Source organism: Periophthalmus magnuspinnatus, chromosome 4, assembly GCF_009829125.3.
Source record: "Periophthalmus magnuspinnatus isolate fPerMag1 chromosome 4, fPerMag1.2.pri, whole genome shotgun sequence".
NCBI lineage: Eukaryota > Metazoa > Chordata > Actinopteri > Gobiiformes > Gobiidae > Periophthalmus > Periophthalmus magnuspinnatus.
Genome location: NC_047129.1, coordinates 8,075,800 through 8,088,979, shown reverse-complemented (window position 1 = coordinate 8,088,979; position 13,180 = coordinate 8,075,800). Strand labels below are relative to the sequence as shown.

The 13,180-nt window shown below is 39.6% G+C and overlaps 2 protein-coding genes across 2 annotated transcripts; one reads left to right on the top strand and one right to left on the bottom strand.

Annotated features, from left to right (window-relative positions):
• Positions 1 to 18: 18 nt before the first annotated feature.
• Positions 19 to 7,096, bottom strand: LOC117393991 (BICD family-like cargo adapter 1). Its single transcript, XM_033991993.2, has 13 exons — positions 7,086 to 7,096; positions 6,550 to 6,619; positions 6,361 to 6,397; positions 6,101 to 6,255; positions 5,934 to 6,015; positions 5,240 to 5,402; positions 4,232 to 4,305; positions 4,043 to 4,119; positions 3,848 to 3,948; positions 3,637 to 3,725; positions 3,385 to 3,540; positions 2,053 to 2,222; positions 19 to 302 (listed from the first exon to the last, which is right to left on the bottom strand). The coding sequence occupies exons 2-12, from the start codon at positions 6,613 to 6,615 to the stop codon at positions 2,056 to 2,058; spliced, it is 1,167 nt and encodes a 388-aa protein (XP_033847884.1). The 5' UTR covers positions 6,616 to 6,619; positions 7,086 to 7,096; the 3' UTR covers positions 19 to 302; positions 2,053 to 2,055.
• Positions 7,097 to 7,338: 242 nt separating this feature from the next.
• mmachc (metabolism of cobalamin associated C) lies at positions 7,339 to 9,678 on the top strand. The gene is made up of 5 exons (XM_033965075.2): positions 7,339 to 7,474; positions 7,608 to 7,805; positions 7,908 to 8,060; positions 8,137 to 8,313; positions 8,909 to 9,678. Exons 1-5 carry the CDS (start codon positions 7,385 to 7,387, stop codon positions 9,074 to 9,076), a joined length of 786 nt encoding a protein of 261 aa, XP_033820966.1. The 5' UTR covers positions 7,339 to 7,384; the 3' UTR covers positions 9,077 to 9,678.
• Positions 9,679 to 13,180: the final 3,502 nt, after the last annotated feature.

The following is a 13,180-nucleotide window of genomic DNA, read 5'->3' as shown; positions in this document are numbered from 1 at the left end:
AACTCAGAACTGATTGATACAACAGACAATTTCACTTGTGGTTAGTGTTTTATTTGTCTATCTGAACACATAATGAATAGTTAATACAATTTGAGATTTGTTACAAAAATACATTAATTACTCGTCACCACATTGTTAAGCCCTTTTTACACTATTGATAACCCATAGTAAACTCCAGTCTGGTCCACTAATCCAGTCAGTTATGGTTAGCATCAGTGTGCCTGGCTCTGCTAACATCTCCCCCAGTCGTCTGCTCCCTGCGGCTCTGAGATGTGTGGTGGTCTCAATGGGAGATGCTGGAGCTGAAATATTTAACAGCTTGATACGAAGCTTTGCACAGTGTGATTCATGTCATGTACATGGCAGCATAAGGAGCCTCTAGCACCGAGGGCAGTCAGACTACAGGCCCATGTGGAGGTGGATAGCGTCATTTAGGACATTCATAGTATCTAAAATGTTTTCAAAATAACAATATGGCATTCCTCGTAATAGTATCATCGACATATCAAGGGTTAAATACATAGTTTGTAATAAAATATAGATAATGTAGAGCACATGACAAAACATGAATCTTTAAACTCTTGTCAGCAGCTATAATATTGGATTCCTCATTGTTATACATTATATATTTTGACATTCCATATAACGATTGAAATATACTCATACATGCATTATAGAAACCAGAAACCAACAACAGTGCTAGTTTCATGCATAGGTAAACCATACTAATGATGGGGTAACTGCTTTAGCATAGACAACAGTTGACATTCTTTGTATACTTTTGATTGAACAGTCTGAGTTTTCTGAACACAAGAGCCCTTATCTAAAAGCACAGTTCAGGTGCCAAGGGTGTGGCAGCAAATAAGGCATTATTCAGGTTTTAAAATATCCATCAACTCTTTCTGAATCCTTGTACCAAAAATAAGAATATTCTTGTAGCTATGTTGGGAAAGATGTATTGTACATATTTTTTCAAAGGGAGCATTAAACAATAGACTGTTTTTTAATGACATAATGCTGGTTCAGTTTGTTTTTACATGTGGAGGCAGAGCGTTTGTGGTTTTTGACAGTTACCAACGGTTTTTAACATTTAATCTCCTGGTACAGGCCTACATCTGACCCAACAGCTGCCAAAGCAATGCTTTGATGTTTTAAAGATCCATATTAACTATTCTGTTTGTTTAAATTAGCAAGCGATCTCATTGTTTCACTTCAGCCATAAATTCTTAAAATACATTAACTCGCTAAGTCTCAAGTCATCAAATGGTTTTCATGCAGAAGAAACACAATTCAAGTGAAATACAATGACGTAGCCACATTTTCATGTACCATTTTAAATAACTGTGCATTCTTTTAGATATTACATTGTCCTATTGTAAAAACAATAAAAAATCTTCATTATAGCTCTGAATTTCGCACAAGAATGACAATATCAGACTTTTTTGACAGAGCTACAACAGTCTTTTTTTTTTGTACACACTGTTAAAAGGTATTGGCCTATTGTGCCCCGCCAACATAGCAATCTATTTTCTGTTTGATAGTCAACATTTTTATAATACATTTTGTTTAAAGATATTCCTTTTTAATACAGTGCTAAACCACTTAAAGACTTAAAGTAATTCTCAACAAAGCAACACTTGACCAGTGCTAATGTGAAAACTCCATGTACGACAAAAATCTTCAACACTGTTCTGTCCTTCATTATCCTTTATGCCACACTGTATAGTTGGTTTGTGGTGTCTTGACCACTATTCAAAACATTTACTTCTACATCAGCGTTACATTAAACTACGACAAAGAGATAGTGGTAAGCAATTTTTAACAGCGCTGTACATAATCCATTCCTGTTTCGAAGGCTGAATACTGCTGAAAGCTTAAATACATGTGCATTTGTTGCCATGTCTTATCACTTTCTTTTCCATTGATAAGAAAATAAACTAAATGAGACTTTTCACTTCCTCTTTGCAAGATCTTAATACTTTATATTTTGTTTTCATGACTGAGCTCATCTCAAAAACCAAAAACATTGCACATTTTGGGGTCTTTACGTACAGGTCAAAGGTCATCAAGACTCAGGTCAGATGCAAAATCTGGATCATCATCAACAAAGTCTTCTCCATCTTCATTGCCATTATAATCATCATCTAAATCAGAGCCCAAACCTTCCAAGTCACTACGCCTGGACTTGATGCTCAGTCGTACCCGGGGCTTCTGCTGTGGAGCTGGAGAACAAGAAGGGGAGAGTAGATAAAATGTTATTTCAAAACCTTTTACCCAAGTAAAAATATAAAAAGTATGTGTGTTTATTATTTTATTTTGCTTTAATTTTATTGGCAGTGGCAATAAAACCAATTCTGACTGTTGTGTGCACATTTAAATTTACTGGATTAGCTCAAAACACCACTAAAATATAACCCTAACAGCCATGACCTGGGTGTTGTTTAAATTACAATGGTGAAATTAACCATCTTCAGGCCCCAAAGCACTCTGGGATACATTTAGGTCAAAGATTGCAATCTGTTCCAGGCAACATTATAAACTTCAGTCCCAGTGGTGAAGTAAATGTCCATTTACATGCAAATTCTAGGAAGAATAGAGTTCTCAAGTGACAGTGCAGCTATGAGTGAAGGTAACCAACAAAATAATACCTGAAATGAAGATAAACATTTATGAATATTCAGTAGAAGTCAATATAGATTTTTTTTTTAATATATAAATGTTTAAGGGAGTGTGGGGAAACACATTTAAAAATGGATTTTAACAGTGTATGCAGGTAGCAATCATACATATTTTAATAAACTGTAGTGAGTCAGTTGTAATGACATGAATCAAGGGGAGATTGTGGCAGATGTGTGGGGGAGGAGGTTAGGGGAATGTACATGTCTGGTCTTGATAAACTGTCATCGCAGTTAGCCCATCTGGTGTACTGCCTTAACAATATAAACAGTGTTTACACCATTTCCAATGTTTGTGGACAGAAGGCATGTGAAAATGATCTAATGCAGATCTGAGTCAGCCCTCTGTACTATGGACTGTACATATTGTGCACCTATATTGTATGACTGTATGATCCAAGTTGTAATCCTATACAGTATGTTTATAGATCACCTTAGGGCTTGTTCCTTTTGGCATTTAGCATTTTTTCTCCTATGTCCACTGGCCTATCAAATTAAACAGCATTATAATTATTATATATATAAAATAATAATTACTAATTATATTAAAATGCATGAGAAAACTATGATGAAATAATAGGAGAGAAGCCAGTGTTTTCAATCATGGGTGTCAATACCATTTTATCTTTTTGTGTATTTTTGTATATATATATTTTTTTTTGAGAAATTCTGATTAATAAATAGGGTGTTCTTTTGGAAAATATCTCACCTGGCTCGTGATCTTCGAGCCATGACAGGTCGTCCGAGCTAATTTCAGCTAAACTTGGTGTTGGGCTGAAGTCCTCTGAGTCAGAGTCTGCCTGGGGTCGATCAACCTTAGTCTTTGGTGTGTTTTGAATGTGAGGAACTTGAAGCACTGGACTCCCTGAATGAGAAAGAAATGTTGCCCAATTAACTGTAATATGAATGTTCCTCCACTTTCTTCTGCTCTGTCCAGGAATATGCTTTGTTAAATACACACCAGTTGTGTGAACTGACAACAAAGGACTGGGCTCGTGGTCACGTAGTACAAGATTTCTGACCTCATCTTTCAGCTCTGAAATGGTCGCCCTGATTAAAATAAAATAACATATAATCAAAGTTATTTTGAATGGCATCAGATAATCAAATATAGGGGAGAGAAAAGACTGAAAAAGCAAATTAAGTGAATTATGAAAAATTATCACTTATACCTGATCTGATGAACTTCTTGTTGTGTGTGAGAATACTGAGAGGCCGTCTTTGCCAAATCTGTGCTGTGAATCCTATAACTGTCTGTCAGATCCTCCAACGTCTGATAACGGCACACAAAGGCAAACAGTTGGGATATAAAAGCATCACAGCCACATATTTGAATAGTGGAAAGATTTGAGTGACAAGTAGAGTACCTTACAGCTGTGCTCATACTGCTGCCTGCTCACTCTTGCTTCTGTCTGCTGGAGGAACATGTCCTCTTCCTGCCGTCCTGTCAAACACCAAAACACAGCAAATGTTGCATACCAAACTGAGTCTGTAGTGTTGAAGAGTGGTTTGGACATGTCTTTCAGAACTGGTTATAATGGATATTTATTACTCACTTAGCCTGGTTTTCAGCTGCTCCACCTCTTTGCGCAGGTGATCCAGCTCTTCTCTACGAAGCTTTGAGCTGAAACTAAAAATAAATAAATAATGCTACAAATGTGTAAAATTGTAAACTTGTATAATGAAGTTCATACAAAGCATTTTCCTCATTTGTTTCACCCCTTTATCCACTAATTTTATGTGAAAAATTTTGATCATATTTGTTGAAGCCTAAACCCATTTTTTGTAATTCTTGTACGATTTTCATTATTCAGTTATTTCTATTTTGTTTTGATTTTATATTTTTTAATTTTTTTATTGATTTACTTAAGTATATGATTTTTGGTTGTTTTGAGAATTTCTTGGTTGGTTAATGTGATTATTTGGTATTTGGAGTATTTGCTTCCTAAATATTTGATCTATTTACATTTTTCTTTCAATTAATTATTGCTAAGGTTAATGATACGTTTTGCCTTAGTAATGTTTATTTTGCATTATTTTGTGGTCTATGGCTCCTTATTTAAGACCTGTGCAGATGCACCACAGGTAACGTGAAGTGGAGTTTTTTAACCTTCTGTCACCCTTTGTCTGTAAATTCCCCTTTTTTGCATGTCTTTGTATGACCTAAATAATGTGAGTACTCAGTAAAGCGTTTTAACTGCATTAGGATCGCTCTCTGTGGATTCATTTCATTTTGGGGCATTTTAAAAGGTGGAACTAAGTTGCGTAAAGCGTCAAGCTGGCTTCACAAATGTTTGAACCGTACAATATTATTATATTCAGGCAAAGGCTTTGTTCTGTCACATCATATGACTATTCTGTAGCAGGATACAAGAAGCATCCAAAACATGCCATGGATTACATGGTCCTGGTCTGGTATAAAGTCTTCAAGTCATCAAGTATAAACTCTTGTCAAAATTTTGGACTTGTATGATATAAGGATTTCCCTGTGACCTCCCAGGTATGTATCTTCCTTCCCACCTCATGCCACATCTCCAGTCATACTAACACATTGTAATTTGTACCTCTCTTCCAGTGATGTTGTCCTAGTAATGTGTCCACGGAGACTGCTGAGCTCACGGCCCACTTCCCTTCTCCACTGCTCCATCCTGCGCTCAGCCCCTGGACTCTGCTCCTGCCACATACCCGCTCTCTCCCTCAGGTCCTCATGAAGTCTGTGCACTTCCTCTGGGAAAGTTAAGGACAAAAGTGTATTTTTCCCCCTCTGGCAGCATTGGAGAAAAGTGATTACCCAGTGCATAATTAACAATGTTTTAAAGTAGGGATAGATAGCACTCCTATGTCCACTGGCCTATCAAACAAATTAGACAGCATTGTTTCAGATATGCACTTTTAATTAGAGGGAGCTGATATCAATGTGTTCAAGAAGCTGCTGAAAGAAGTGAGATAGGCACAGAATTAAAGTTAAATCCAGCTGAACTTCGGTGAAAATGCTTGGACAATATTAACTTACTTGCCTATTAGTGTGAGAGTGCAAATTTTAAGATAATTATATTAAAAACTATGATTAAATAATAGGGGAAAAAACAGTGTTTTTAATCATGGGTGTCAATACTATTTTATCTTTTGTCAAGTGATTTCATATCAAAATGACAGCTCTTAAAGTAAAACTTTTTTTCACAATGTTGTAGAGAGTTGGGTGTGTCATTGCACTCGTGATACAATGGCTGACCCAGAATAAAGCTAGGATGACAATACCTTGTAACGATTGTATTAGGCACTGCTGTGACTGCTTGTCTCTCTCCATGTCATAAAGTCTTTTGGTGAGAGACTCTATTGCCTTAGAAAACACATTGTAATTACACATTTATAACATACATATTAGAAAGCATAATTGCATTACTACTGTTAAAATAATTGTGCACCTGGCCCTGTATCTTAAGTTGTGATTGGATAGAAGCCAAGTCAGTCCACTGTACATCATTTGGACAGACGGGAGTGGAGAGCTGTCTGTGAAGAAGAACTCGGGCAGGTACCTCAAATTCGGATTTGTCAAGTTTTTCTTTCACTGGAAACAAATCTAAAAAATATAAAAATATATAATATAATATTACAAACTCAACAACTTTGAGAGCTAATATAAGGAGTGAATAAATAATTAATAGATTAAACAGCACACACACACCTTCTCTATTTGAGTATTTATTACTTGTCAGTCGCTCCTGTTGAATGAAAAAATCACATGAATAAAATAATCATTAAAGAAAGAACGGCTGCCATCTAGAGACCCCGTTCCAGACAACTGCTTTCTTTTGGTAAAGCCTTTGTTGTTAGCTTCATTGTTAGCTTCCATTGAACAAAACCATAAACTTACCCTCATCTTAGCAACGCTGCTGTCTGCTACTGACAGTATAGAGTTCAACTGACTGTCCCAGTTCATGTCTGTGTTGAAAAATAAAAATATAAAGGTAAGATGGAGTCACAGAAATGAATAGGTGATCCTACTTTCCGAGGGTCTTGGCTGTGGTAAATGAAGGTGTAGCTTAGGTTGATAAAGTAACTTCAGACGGGTCTTGCGGTTGACTGTCGGGGTAACAACCAGACGAAGGTCTATGACACCTTGATGGGGATTATATTACCGCCATCTGGCTAATTTTCGACACTGAACGACAGCGGTTCATTGAAAGCTGTGGTGCTTTTGAGTAAAAGGTTTACGTTATGAATGCAATGTGCTAATTTCAGTGAACCTTGGGTTAGCAGCAGGAGCAGGCAGCCAGCAGGGAATGTGGAAAAGAGCAAGTAATCAAATGGGATAAAAGTCATTTTCATGCAATTGTTTAGTGGTTTTTAAAAGCAAAACGTTTAAAGTAAGCGCAATGTCAACAACGATGATTTATGTAGGGTACTTACCAAAATCGTACACCCACTTTTAAATCCAGGAGCACATAAAAAACAACGTGATTACGTCATACGCACAGGCCGTCGTGCTTGCTGGGTAATGTAGTCCATATGGAGCATAGTATTTGTATTATCTCAAACATTGCATGCATTTTCAGGAATATTATAACACATTTCTGTAGATTACCAACTGTTCTAATATTAATTTGCTCTCTTAAATCATCCCTCCGTATACATTTATTTTATGTAGGTTCTCCAAAATGACACAACTCATATCCCACAATGCACAGTTTTGAAATATACTTTTAGCTATGGCGGTGTCCACTGTCAATGTGGAAAACGTAACAAAACTTCTTCAAGAGTCTCTCTGTAAACTGGGGTTTGAAATAAAACCTTTAAAGGTAAGACATTCGACAAATACAATGGACACTGTTTTGCTTAACCTAGTATTATATTATACCAGTATAATATTAAAAGTATGTAATTTAGTAGTAAAGTATAAATTTGTCTCTTAACTTTTTTCTGTTGTCTCAGGTTGGTTGGTATAATCGTGTGCTGCCTGCCTCTCTACACCTGCCTTATCCAGAGGACACGCTTGCGGTTGTGGTACTCAGTACTCCTTCCATGTTTGAACTTGCTTTCTTGCCATTTCTGGAAAAGCAGTCCTGCCAGGGCCTGTCTGACCCCATAGACCAGTGTGTGAAATACTATGTGTCCTCTGCTGTCTCACAGGTAAGTGGGACTAAAGGATAACATGGGATATATGTCTAAGTTTTGTTACCATTGTTAATGGTGTATGGCTGTTGCCTGTTTTTCTTCCTGTGTCATGTCCAGAATCTTTCAGACCATACAGTCACTGTAAGATATGACTATGAGCTGTTCCCAAGTCGCAAACCAAAGTTCTTAGCACAGACCGCAGCCCATGTCTCAGGAGCAGCTTTCTACTACCAACAGCCCGATGTCCCACAGCAGCCCTGGGGGGAGAAGGTACGTCTGTTTGCACAACTCAGTAATGTATTACTTTAGCTCCCAATCTTTAGTTTGTACTTTTTGGTCTTTGCAGAAGATGTATGGAGTGTGTGTGCATCCACAGTTTGGGGGCTGGTTTGCTATCAGAGCTTTGCTGGTGTTTGAAGATGTGACACTGGGTCCTGAACTGCAGCAGCCTCTTCCTCCCGACTGTGTGCCCTCCAGAGAGGACAGAATACGTTTACTGGAAGCTTTCAACTTTAATTGGCAGGTAATGGTTTTCTATAGTTACATACACGCACAAAAAAATGTATTTAATTTTTTTGTTTACTTTTGAGTTGAGCTATGACACTAGTAGTTGTCATTTGCCTAAATCTCAGACCTGTTAAAACCTTTGCAGATATGCAAGAATACAGCTTTATAAAGAGATCTTATAATTTAAGATAATTACATTGAAACATTGAAATGGTATTGATGACTCATGTATCAAGATATCTAATCGTAAGAAAACGGTATTGTTGCATCCCTAGCACAAGACTTGACAACTGGAATGGGCATCCAATGTGTAACTCAGAGATTACACCATTCCGAGATCTGAGTTCGGACCTCTGAGGGCCACAGGAACGCAGCATAATACATGGTCATTCATGACACATTCATTAGACAAGAACAATATAGAAAAATGACGCACCAATCAATAAATTAAATTTACAGTCATGTAAAAAAAAGAAATAAAACTGTTGATAAGCATGACAAATAATATACATAATACATTTGTAATGCTTTGCGTTGCATTTATACCATTGTAGTTAGCAATATTTTGTAATTTTGACTCCTCTCATACATTTCCACTTGTGGTCATTTAGGACTGGACTTACAGAGACATCATCAGGCCAGTCCAGACCTACTCAGAGAAACAGAAGGATTATTTCAGCACTCCACCTGCACAGCGTATTGATCTGTTAAAGACCTGGGGACTTATACAGAAAGACAGCTCTTCAGACATACAGAGACTGGCAAACGGACATGGATGACCTGTGGGAACTACTACACTGACTACTGCACTATGCGGTATAAACCCAAAGGGGGGTATAGAACAGGTTTGAGGTGATGGTACACTGGATTTTTGACACACTATTATTTTTAACAGTATACTACAATTATGTTCTATTCTTTTAAAATGAGGCATCTATGCTTCTTCTAAATAATATGTTGCCTTGTGGAAGTGATATTGCAGCTAGACTGTATCAGTACTTTCTTTTTAGCTTTGCTTGATTGTCCGTTGTCATTGTAGATTGTATTGACCCAATTGCAGGGGGCCAGTTTTTCACACTTGTAGCTTGCATCACTTCTAAACTTGCTTATGGTTCTAAACTGTTTCTGATCTGTTTCTTACATAATAAATTATCAATAGTGCACAAATCCCAAATTACAGTTTTTTGGGATTGACGGGTTTTAATCTTTTGTCCAAGTGTCATTTTTACACTTGACATGCATGTGTAAGGATTAGCCAGTAGATGTCACTGTTGCCCTCATTATCGAACAGGATACTATGCAACTAAATCTTCATCATCAAGTATAAAATGGTATAAAAAGTATTAAAAGTTCTCACTCTGCCAATAAAATAATTACCAAACCATTAATTAATTGTGATTTTGTTTCAATTTTGTCCCTGCGATACAGCTTGGAAACAGTTTTTTTGTCCTTAATGTTTAAAAGTCCTGCATTTTGTGAGATAGTTCTGCGGTGTTTGGCGTCATATTATCTTCTCATTGCACCTCATCTTTCTCCTCTGTTACTGCATCTCCTATCTCAGCCCACGCCCCTCTCTGGTGCTATTCTGTCTATCTGTGTACTGAATCAGCATTTCAGAGCTGTGTGCCGCAGGCTGCAGAGAGACAGACCATGGAGTTAATTATACCCCTACCGATACTTGGGCTCCATCCCATTTCTATGTAACTTCATATCTCACCTTTTTACTACCTTAAATGTCTCCTTCTTGCCTTCTCACTACATTGTCATTTTAGGTGTATTTTATTGATCATTGATTTCTTAATGCACAAAACTAGGCAACAAAAGACACAGCAGTGACAGAAACTTTGCAAAAACGCCCTCTTTGCAGTTTCTCCACTTAGCTGATCTTTGAGCTATAGTTTTATGTATAGCATTGTTGAGGCTGGGAAGTTATAGAAGATTGCTTATTTCCTCTGCCTGAGTGGAAAGCTGGTTTAAACACAATTTCCCCCAGGAGATATCCTGTACTTGGTGAGGTTGTAAACTTAAGTCTTCTGCAGTTGTGCACATGTAGTTTCACAGCTGAATGAGGTTGGGAGAGTCGTAGTACATCTGGTGGGAGGGGGCTCCCTGACTTCAGGATCCTGCAGGATTTCTTTACAATGCAGCTTGACTCTTGGCACTGCTGCACTGCTCTGTTGCAGGACTGCAGAGGCACCTGTGCTACTCTATGTGAATAGAGAAAGAAAATGTGAAATAGTTTAGGAGCAGCTGGAGAATATGCTGCCCTGGTTAATATTGTAATAATAAGGTAATATAACAAATATCGCTGAAGTTTCTCTTTGTGTAAAAAGGTTAATAATGAATCGCCTACCCATTGTTAAAAATGAACAAGTAGCCCAACAAAAATTATATTTGCCAAAAAAGAACATTCATGTGTAGGTTATATACAGATATAACCTCCACATGGATGTTTTTCCTTTTAAAGGTTCTGTGAATCAAATACCCCCACTACAAAGACAGGAGTCGGAAATTAATGTTAAAATAAAATGTAACATTAGTCCAATAAAACTTCATTCTTCTCCAGTTGGGCAAAGCTCTACTTTAGACCCTAACACAGTCTTATAATGACATTTGTACACAGCAGGGCTGTTTCTGTGGAGATGAAACAGAGAAAAGGAAAAGCTCAGTGTTCCAGAGCAGATTCAGTTGTGGATGAGTGAAGCAGCATTATCCGCCCACAGACATGAGTTAACAAGAGAGCAGCAGAAAGGCCAACAGCAAACCAGCTACAAGAGAGGAACCAAAGCGCAGTGGAGGCGGGGGATGCCCAAAATCTATCTGCAAATGTGAGGTCTAACTGGTATTAAAATAATGGAAAATGTACAGTACTGTATTGTTGTAGTAGATTAGTAGTTGTTGTTGGGACTATAGTAATGGACTCTTTTTACACATTTATGACTCATTAGAAGGCAAATGATATAATTTGACCTTCATTAAGTTGTTAACTTCTGTAACTAGAAGTAAATCTATCCTATGGCCGGTATCCCCTCAATACCAGCTCAATATTTCGTCTCTCTATCATACTCTTGTCTCCCAAGGTTTAAAATTTTTCTTCTTATCAGTTTTTGGATTAGCATAATTAGCCAGAGTTTCTTTTGTAACCATTGGCTCATTGACTTTCAGTGCATAGGCTAATGCACGTGCAGTGGAAGTGGTCACGCAAGGACACAAGGGTAGACTTCCAATTATCATGTTATCAGAATGGACCGGGCAATTAAGACGAACATTCAAGCTTCAAGAAAAAAGCTCTGAGTGAGGTATATGTCAAAGGACTTCTCTCCAAACCTCTCCAAACCTGCTGTGAGGACTTCTAAGAAGTGGACCAGTGAGGCTGTGGAGGAGCTTCGCACGTGTTTGGACACTACCGACTGGGATGTGTTCAAGGCTGCCACAGACAGTTTGGATGAGTACACAGACACTGTGACGTCATACATTAAGTTCTGTGAGGACAGCATCGTTCCATCATGCACCAGGGTGACTTTTAACCACGACAAACCCTGGTTCACACCCAGACTGAGACATTTGAGGAGGGAAAAGGAGATGGCTTTCAGGGCAGAAGATCGTGAGGGCTACAGGCGTTGCAAGTATGCGTTTAGCAAAGAGGTGGAAAAGGCTAAAGCGAAGTACAATACACGTCTGGAGCAGCAATTCTCCACCAACGATCTGCTTCTGTCTGGAGAGGGCTGAGGCAAATCACCAACTACAGGCCCAAAGCCCCTCGCGCCGTGGACAACAAACAACTAGCAGAAAAGTTAAACGGCTGTTATGCGAGGTTTGAAGTTTCACACCCCTCCCCCTCCTCCCTCACCATCATGGACATTACCTCCAAACCCACCTCGGACCCCCCCCCCCCCCCCCCACTGCCCTCACAGTCTTGGAGCAGGACGTGACTAAGCTTTTCAGGAAGCAGAATCCCCGTAAGGCAGCGGGCCCAGACGGTGTCTCTCCTTCCACCCTTAGACACTGTGCTGAGGAACTGGCTCCTGTCTTCACGGACATTTTTAACACCTCCCTGGAGTCATGTCACGTCCCAGCCTGCTTCAAGCTGTCCACCATTGTCCCCGTCCCCAAGAAGCCCAGGATCACTGGACTTAATGACTACAGACCTGTGGCGCTGACGTCTGTAGTCATGAAGTCATTTGAGCGCCTGGTCCTGCACCACCTCAAGTCCCTCACCTCCCACCTCCTGGACCCTCTGCAGTTTGCCTACAGAGCCAATCGGTCTGTGGACGACGCCATTAACCTGGCCCTTCACTTCATCCTCCAGCATCTGGACTCCCCGGGAACCTACGCCAGGATACTGTTTGTGGACTTCAGCTCTGCATTCAACACCATCCTCCCTGCTCTGCTCCAGGACAAGCTCGCTCAGCTCAACGTGCCTGACTCCACCTGTAGGTGGATCACTGATTTCCTAACGGACAGGAGACAGCACGTGCGGCTGGGGAAGAATGTCTCGGACACTCGGACTACCAGCACAGGATCCCCACAGGGCTGTGTACCTTCTCCCCTGCTCTTCTCCCTGTACACCAACTGCTGCACCTCCAGCCACGACTCCGTCAAACTGGTTAAGTTTGCGGATGACACCACCCTCATCGGACTCATCTCGGACAGCGATGAGTCTGCCTACAGGAGGGAGGTGGACCGGCTGGTGTACTGGTGCAGCAGCAACAACCTGGAGCTCAACGCCCAGAAGACAGTGGAGATGATTGTGGACTTCAGGAAAGTCACAGCCCCCCTGCCTCCCCTCACCCTGACGGACTCCCCCATCACCACTGTGGACTCTTTCCGCTTCCTGGGCACCTGCATCACCCAGGATCTCAAGTGGGAGCCGACCATCAGCT

What these genes read in the sequence shown, in the direction of transcription:
- LOC117393991 (XM_033991993.2), bottom strand. Translation starts at nt 6,615, where the DNA reads ATGAACTGGGACAGTCAGTTGAACTCTATACTGTCAGTAGCAGACAGC. An exon ending in GCAGCGTTGCTAAGATGAGG is followed by an intron (nt 6,398 to 6,549) that starts GTAAGTTTATGG and finishes TTCATTCAACAG; the next exon opens with GAGCGACTGACAAGTAATAA. An exon ending in CCTAATACAATCGTTACAAG is followed by an intron (nt 5,403 to 5,933) that starts GTATTGTCATCC and finishes TAACTTTCCCAG; the next exon opens with AGGAAGTGCACAGACTTCAT.
- mmachc (XM_033965075.2), top strand. Translation starts at nt 7,385, where the DNA reads ATGGCGGTGTCCACTGTCAATGTGGAAAACGTAACAAAACTTCTTCAA. An exon ending in TTGAAATAAAACCTTTAAAG is followed by an intron (nt 7,475 to 7,607) that starts GTAAGACATTCG and finishes CTGTTGTCTCAG; the next exon opens with GTTGGTTGGTATAATCGTGT. An exon ending in CTTTCAACTTTAATTGGCAG is followed by an intron (nt 8,314 to 8,908) that starts GTAATGGTTTTC and finishes GTGGTCATTTAG; the next exon opens with GACTGGACTTACAGAGACAT.